This window comes from Thunnus albacares, chromosome 12, assembly GCF_914725855.1.
Source record: "Thunnus albacares chromosome 12, fThuAlb1.1, whole genome shotgun sequence".
In the NCBI taxonomy this organism is placed as follows: Eukaryota; Metazoa; Chordata; class Actinopteri; order Scombriformes; family Scombridae; genus Thunnus; species Thunnus albacares.
Genome location: NC_058117.1, coordinates 3,967,161 through 3,976,065, shown reverse-complemented (window position 1 = coordinate 3,976,065; position 8,905 = coordinate 3,967,161). Strand labels below are relative to the sequence as shown.

The window sequence follows — 8,905 nt, the reverse complement described above, 5'->3', positions numbered from 1 at the left end:
AAATATAAAGGGGTAGGCATGACTTGTAGCATCGCCACTAATTATGAGCCATATATTTGAGCAATATTCAATTTACACAGATGTGATGTGGAAACTTGAAGCCTCCAGTGCACAAACTCTGAGAATGGACTTTTCAGTGAAGCAGCAGACATCTTGTATCCAGCACTTAAACCTCTGAAATGATATATATTTGGATATTCATAGATTCTGGATTTTTTAATGAGAGATAAGGGGTAGATGTCATTTAGATGTCATGTCTGGAGGGCCTCTTTTATCATGAAAAATGATGACTTTTGCCATTTCAGTTCTGTCCATAGACTACAGTCTATGGCTCTGCCCATCAGATTTGAGTTGTGTGTAATGAACATTGCAGCCTCTAGGAGCTGCCAGAGTGACTTTTAGACTTTAGCTTTGTAACAGTTTTTTTTTTATATTTCTTTGATATTTCCTGCCTACTACAATACACAAGTGATGTTGAATTCAAATGTGGAATTAGCTGTATGGCTTATGTATGAAAAAGGCCACACTTTATTTCAATAAAGGGCGGAGTGGAGACATCGTAACACATCTTAAGTTTCCGAGGAGACCGTGAAGACATCACGCTGTAGCGTGGCGAGGGCGGGTCGTGTGACGTAGAGCCGGGGCTCTGGCTGTTTATTGTTCCTTCCTCACAGCGCCGACACAGAAAAACAGGCTAACAAGCTGTCAGCTACCTTTTTCCTTCACGGTTCACGGTCGGTTTAACGAAGGGTGTCACAGTCGAGATAGCTGGGGCCATGGCGTACGCGTATCTCTTCAAATACATCATCATCGGAGACACGGGTAAGCTGCAGCAAGTGCTAGCGAAAGCTGCCAGTTAGCATTCAGCTAGCGAACTATTTCCGCAGTGTTGGATAGTCTCAATGACGTGGTCAAAGCAGAGATGCGAGGGGTGGGATGACAGCACCAAATCTACACTGTTTAACACACTGGGACAATATTTTAAAACACCCTGACAGTACCAAATAATGTCATGTCACATTAAGTACACACAGCACTTTGGCTTAGCAGATAACGTTATATGTTAGGCCTTTTGTCCGTTTGCGTCGAGGGTGGGGGGGTGTTAGCCACAGCTAGCTAGCCTAGCAGTAGCTCTGTAACGAAAAAAAATAAAGCAAACAGCTGTCACGACACTAAATTAGCGGTGTATTACAGTGAGTTACTTGAAAAAGATAATCACAGTATCCATTTCCTTTTGTTGTGGATGCATAATCAAGTAACATAGTTTACATTAACTTAGTTTCTTCTTGTCAGAGAAGGCCAAAACGTCGAGCTAAAGCCTTCAATATTCCCCTGAAATGGCGTAACGTTAGAGCAGCTGATATTACTGATCAGTTTTCTGTTGAACGGATCGGACTCGTTGGCTTTCCTGTCCTGTAATTGTTATAATTTTTATTTTAGAAGATTGTGGGGGTTTCTGTCGTGTAACGTTAGCTCACTGTGTGGAAAACCAGTGGAGCAGTAGTTAATGTTGTCATCTGTTTACTGTTAGCTGGCTATCCTGGTGAGGGGCCTGTTCAGTTAGCCTGCAGGCTGGCAGCAGGTGCATTTGCAATTCTTCATTATTACAATGATGTAATACTAGCGTTAGTAAATCAGACAGGTTAACAGCATTCATCTAAGGTCGAATGAAATGTGATTATTTCGTACAGGGAGCCAAACCAAAGATTTGGGCCAAATGTATACAGTCAGGGCCCAAAAAGTGTTTCCACTTAAGAAAGCATCATTAAAATGATCATTATACTTTTTTCGTACAGTTATTTGTTTACATTGTTAGGAGGACTAAAGTAAGAAACACATAATATAGTAGAAGGTATTGAGAACGTAGGGAATGATTCATAATATGCATATTTGTTTAATTCATTTTAGATGAGCACTGTGGTGACTGCATGTTTACTACAACGTCATTACAAAACAGGTTCATGTTTTGCCTGCTGTTGTTTATCTCTAGTAGCGAGTGTTGAAGAGAGCTGCAGCCAAGGTCCTGGCTCGATTACATGTTCCTACACCAGAAATACTCTTGAAGAAATACTGAGCACTGTACGCATCTACAGCAGGGTTTATTTTTCTAATTATGTCAAGCATGGTCCAGGCTTTTTTGGGGGTTCAAGGCATCCTCAGCAAAATGAGAGAATACAAATGATCATTGCTTTAACAAATTACACTTTAATAATCAACAATTCCTAAACTAAACATCATCTGATAAAGATCTTATCAAATTTGAGAATTTTCAGAACTGCACATATGTACAACGTCTGTTGTGTATGTGTATGATTGCATGTTAACATATACATATATTCAGGGTGAAAGTAGGGGTTGTAACATATCACATAGATTGTTTTGATTGCAGAGCTTATGTGTCGTAATCGTATTATTTTGTGCATCTCCAGTAGATATACACACTTTGACATTTTCTTTGCACAGGATGTTCGGGAGGGTCAGTGTGTGATCAGTTGTATTTCATCTGCTCTTAAACGTCATTGTGGGTTGCCAGAAAATCCTGAACCCTCCTCTCTTGTACTGAAGCTCTTCCACAAATAACAGCAGTAGCACAGAAGTCCTTTAAACAGGGCAGATATTACGTGGTACATTTTTCTCATGTTGACAACATGTTTACCTTTGACATCAAGTCCTATTATCTTTGTTGAAGTGGAAGAAAGGAAGGATAGAAGGACAGAAAGACAGAAATTTGTTGTTGACATAGAGCTGTTGGCTTTGACTAACTGTATATTAAAAACATGGTTTAGTTATAGTTTTAGCACTTAATGTTAATTTATTACAACTAATCCCACAATCAGCACATCAATACACACTTGAAATATATTTGAAGGATAAATCTTGAAATGAAGCAAACACAAGATAAAGAGTAACATTTTCTCACAGCACTAACACAATCTTTCCAGTTACAGTCCAGATCAGATAGTCAGTTCTTTTGAACTTTGAACAGTAAACCGTCCATGTCTCAACAAATTAGATTTGAGATTTAGATTAAATTTAAAAAGAAACTAGAGGGACTTTTCCCAACTCCCACTTCCTAATTGTTAATAATCAAGCCACAAGGTCAGCAAAAGCTACAGCTTTAAAAAGGATGAGACCCAAAACTGCAAGCCTGCAAATATGTGAAGGAGACGTCAGTTTTGTTGGAGGATGTTTGCGAACACTGGATCATGTGATTTCTGTCAACAAAAAGATCAACTGGCTGTAATTGCACATGCATGAACACACAGATCATATTAGGCGGAAAATCAGCCTATAGAGTATTCGTATGTGCATTCTTTTGTGTCATGACTGTTGATAAGGAGTATTGGTTTTAATGATGGATTGTGTTTAGTGATATTATTTGTCTTACTGTTTGCTAATAGTATTATAAGCCTGAACAAGCAGTCATTCAGGTTCTAATCCTTTAATTTGATGACTTAAGTGTGTTGGTTATTCCAAATACATCCTGACACAGGCATCGAATTTTAGATGGTAAGATAGAAAGAGGCACATAATTCGGAAGATATTTTTCCCAAAGGTTGGAACCAAATGGACACCAACCAAAGAAGCTGTTGAGGTTATTTATGTTGTGGTAACTAACAGTTTGTTAGTGTTTTGTATTTTTTACGTTAGTCTATAAAATGTTGAAAATAAACACAGTTGATCCTAACATATCCAGAGACCAAAGGTGGCATTTTACTGAGCATCTTTGAAGCTTTTTAGTATTTAACATTATAATTGACCACAGTGTTGATGCAAGTAGAAAAATTTGCATTGAACATTTTTGATTAATAGTTTAGCAATGCTATTAATACATATACTTAACACTTTACTAAAACATAATTGTTTCAGCATTGTCCTGCTGTATAATATTAGTATTGTTAAATGGAATAAAATTTGCATGGATAGAACTAATGACAAAATAAAAAGACTTTATATTTGTTAACAAGTGTAGCGTCTTGCCACCTGTTCTTTAGAGGTACAGTAGTGTTTTAAGGTTGTACAATTTGTTTTACATGATCAGATTATTTTTTGTTTGATTGATTTTCAGTTTTTATAGATTTTTATTATGAGTTTGCTATAGTTTTGCAACCCTACATTATAATGTAATCTATCAGGTCCTTATCTTCCTTCAGACTAATGGAGATTCACTGGTTGTTACTTTGTACCAGATGTTATCTGTCCTTCATTATCAGAGGCTGGTCATGGCCTACAGTAATTTGACATATTTCACTTGGGTGTGTCTGTTTGTACCCTGGTAACTGCCATGTTGAGTCATGATACACCAAAGCAAATAACTATATATCCCCAAAGTACAAGACCAGTAGCTTTGTCCAGAAAACCTCTGGTATCCACACTGGTCCAGCTGTATGGCAACCGATGTCCATTACAGAAACTAACTGTAAAGGCTTGGGTCTTCCCTCCATTGTCCTCCTGGCCACAGTTTGACCCTTACCTGTGCCAAACCACCTGTCAGACCCATGGTTTCTATGTAATATGCTGAGCAGTAGACTAAGTAGTTGGAAGTGCAGAGGAAAATGTCATCGTTTGGCTCATCCAGTCAGTTTAGATCTGTGATTATCATGGCAAATACTTGTCAGGTTATTTAGCTGAACTTTTTAAAGGTTTAATGTACAGGTGACATTTTAGACAGGAAAAACTTGTGGACTAACACCTCTCTTTTCCTTGTTGGCAGTTTTCTGTTGTAAGTGTCTGCATTCAGACTTGTATTGGTATCTGGCATTCTTGTTATTCTAAGCTGTTACATACAGTTGAGCTCCCAGATGCCTCTCCTTAACCATTTCTTAACGTTACACTTTAAAACATAAAGTCAGCCAAATATTTTAGGAGGTCATTACACTGAACTGGTGACATGACTGGACAGTTATAACCCAAATTCCTTCTCATAAAATTGTTTTCTGTCACAGAAATTAAAATAGCAAACATGGTCAGAAAGTCAGAAAAACAACATATTAATCAAAATTAACATGTATTTACACTAAAGTTATGCAAAAGTGACTATAAAATATTTAGAAGTGAGTAGTTTTTTGAGACTTGTGATTTGTGCAAATCACTTTCATGAATCAGCCTCCAAATATAGTCTCTCATCGTCATATCCAGTGATTCATATGTTGTTTTTTCTGACTTAATGTGAATGAAATTGTGCAAATTGGCCTGTTTTCCCATTGGAAACAAGCACATTTTAAAATATCACTGTCCAAAGTTTGCAGGGAATAATAGCCATTTTCTATACTTTTTAAGCATAAGCAATTATGAAATAACACTTACTACCCAGGAACAAAAAACGAGTTAAAATTAGTTACAGTGTATTCTGTCATCCATTCAGTTTTGGAGGAGCAGATCTGCAGTTTGACACAAGGATTGGCTCTGCTTTTTAATACAAGGCCGTAGCTGTAAGTTTTAGAAGTAAAGAGTTATTGATTGAACTGTCCAAGTTATTAGGAAAAAAAAGTTTTGAATTCTGTTTTAGGTTGGATTTTCTCTCAAGCCAATGGCCTCCAGCCAGCCTGTCCACAGATCTGGTTGGCAGAAAAACAGATTGACTCTGAAAAGAAAATTATAGTCTCTGTACATGTTGAAGCCTCCAAAAATAGACTGCGCTATGGAACACTGCCTGTAGGTCTGCACATTTCCAGAGACTTACCACTTTTTCAAGAGTTTTGACCCCGTTTTCTGAATTTTGATTTGTGATATGGATCACTGGTAACTCAGAAGTCTATGAGGGAACCAGAGTTCATTGGAAATTTTTACAAGAAATGTAAAGGTTAATATAAAACCAATACTTTAACTTCATTAAACTGAATATTCAACATTAAAACTATGCATGAGAAGACATGAGTAAACCCTCCATTCGGTCACTTTATAAAGATGGTCCTGGGTCAGTTGGACAGTGTCGGCTATATATCTGCCCTTATTAAACTTTTACAACAGGAGCCCTCGGGAGCCTACAATCCAGTGGTGGTTCGGTGAAAGAGAACATTACACATTTTTCAGACAGTGCTTCTAATGGACTGTTGCTATATTCAGTTTAATATCTCTGGCTAGCATCTGCTTACATAGTGCTACGCAGTGTATGTAGACATTCTTTATAAGAAGACATACATTCTGAGTTTCTCTTAAATCCGTTTTAATAGTGGCAATTCAAATAAAACTCAAACTACACTGTCCTATACACTGATAACGTATATCCACGCCAAGACTTCCTCTTCCATGTGGCGGTCAATGTCTACAGTCCAATTAGCAACTTGAGAGGCGAGGTTGGAGTTGAGAGACGACGTCTATGACCGGATTGTTGTAAACATAGATACTTTTCGTAGGTGTTTTAGGTCCAGATGAACTGCCAGATAATCAAGAAATTTCCCCATCTCTACTGTTTACCTGCATGCAATCAAAGCACGTTCCTGTGGAAATTGCCAGAATGGAAACTGAAACCAGGACGCTTCCGATCCCAAAATCTTGTCCCGTTGCCTTCAGATTCTGCATTCATATAGATATCTGTTTATAGAGATTAATGATTCACAAATGGGTGTGTCTTGTGCCATGGCAAGTTGACAAGGCGTCTTCAGTTCTTGATTGAAATGAAGTCAATTTTTCACTACTTAATCCATTATAGCATTTCTTCCTCTCTTATGGAGGATGTAGCTACATTATCCAGTGTGTTAATCAGCAGTCTGAGTAATTGGTGGTTAGCTGAGCACAACTTTGGTATGGTAAGCTTGCGGTCATATGACCTGACTTACACAGATCAACTCTCCTAACTGCCTCACATACAAGGCGGTTTTCTGACTGCTGTATTTCAAACTGTAATTTTAGGGTCAACACGGTGTTACTGTGCATTTCAACAAGGCAACTTAGTTTTTACAATGTTACTAATGGCTTTTCCTGCCTGTCCAGTGCTTTGGATTGGCTCATATACAACCATTTACAGACACAAGGGCTGGGCGATAAAACAATAACAATAATTATCTCTGTAAGTTTCCTCGGTAGAAATATAACAAATGTTCGATATAATTAAACTGAGAGGGAGTGAGAGAAGCATTTGCAGGAGCTATGCTGCTAACGACTGGGTTTCCATGGTGCCGAGCCACACTTCTAATTCACTGAGCCTGGCCTCCATCACAGCAAATAAACTACATTTATTATATTTACCGTTATCACTAAAGGAGACAGAGGAATAGCTGAACATAAGACACACTGAGCAAGAGAGAGAAGCCATCGCTAACTGATAAGCTAGAGTAACTAGGAGATCTGAATAGTGCAATAAACAATTGCAGGATTAGTGAGAACGTTGCTAAAAGAAGGAGAGAGCTATGAGTGATTGAGCAGAACCAGTGTATGTTTAAATGTACAGAAGATAATTAGCCGCTGTAATGAAGAATATAGCAAAATTAACTGGGTGGAGAGCAGCAAAACGCTACCAGTGACAGAAAAGCCCACAACCAGAAATGAGACAATACACTTAAGGCAGCACATCAGCACGTCAGGTCACAACCTCACATTGACTGATGTGCACCGACTATGAAATTTTCATCATTAAAACATTTTTGGCCATATCGCCCAGCCCTAACAGACACTGCTTGTCCAAAACTGACTGTCTGCTGGAAATGGTTGTTGATGTATTGATGTTTTTTTAAGACTATTGCCATGAGGTTTATTGTGTTTCATTATATCATTATATTGCATTGACATTCCCAGTGGTTAGAGAAAAACTGCAGTGCTCAAAGGCACCTCAATAGTACATATTCAGATTCCTCAGCTGGGATTGCAGCGCAATCTGCTGACCTTGCGAAGCTTCAGGTTACTGCTGTAAGCGAGCAGAGCAGCATCTCATTGGCCTGCTGAACACTCTGACACATCTGCAGTAAAAGCCATGTTGTTGTTGTTTAAAAATGTGAAATCACTGGTAACACCCTGCCAAAATGAGCCTGTTATTGATGCCTAATTCATTGAAGAGTCTTTCCAGCCTAAAAGATCATGTATATGGATTGTGTCACCAGCAGGTCAAAATTTACATTTGACCAATTCTTTGGTTTTTGACCAAATACCTGAAAAATTAATATTGCTGTTAGTATCAGCTGTTCAGTTCAGCTTATAACAAATGCCAGCATGCTAACAAACTAAACAGGTACCTGCACATTGTGAGCATATTAGTACGCTGACATTAGCATTTAGCTCAAAGCACAGCTGTGCCTAATTGCAACCTCAGAGTTGTTCGAAACAAGTATGGCTTATTTCTTTTATTGTGAAAATCAAAAGATAAATATTTCAACTAATTTTGTTTCTTTTCAAATGCAAAAGATGTGTTCTATGGATACCTATAACTTAAAGATCCCTTCCAGATGTGTATTAAGATTTATAAAAATAGGAAGAACAATAATGTGTGTCAGGTATTGTTTTTTCATAAAAAAAGTATAATAATACGTTAAAATCCTTTAAAATGACATCTACACCTTCTCCCTCATTTAAAATACCAGAATCTGAATATGCAAATATATTTCATTTCTAAAGTTTTCCTGCTGGACACAAGATGTCTCCTACTTCACTGTAAAGTCCATTCTCAGTGTTTGTGCACCGGAGGCTTCAAGTTTCCACATCACACTTGTGTAAGTTGAATATTAGACCAGGATGGGCTCCAAACTAGTGGTGATGTCACAAATCCTGCTCGTAGGCCCTTAAAATCAGATTTTCAATGAACACAGAGAAACTTTCCACTTTCAGCAGATGGATGTGAAAATACAGTAGCTTTCTAGTGTCAAACTCTGCTCATACATCATTCTGCACAGTGAGGCTCAAACATCCAACTGTAGGAATAAGAAGAAAAACACATTTATGAGTGGAGGGGGACTTTCAGTTGCAGACATGTGTG

General features: G+C 37.9%; 1 protein-coding gene across 1 annotated transcript in view; it reads left to right on the top strand.

Moving 5' to 3' along the window:
* The first annotated feature begins 610 nt into the window (after positions 1–610).
* The window catches only part of rab2a (RAB2A, member RAS oncogene family), a 30,942-nt gene continuing 22,647 nt past the window's right edge, over positions 611–8,905 (top strand). Inside the window, exon 1 of the mRNA XM_044367857.1 lies at positions 611–822. Within this exon, the coding sequence (XP_044223792.1) occupies positions 777–822 (46 nt within the window). The 5' untranslated portion in view covers positions 611–776. The remainder of the gene's footprint in view (positions 823–8,905) is intronic.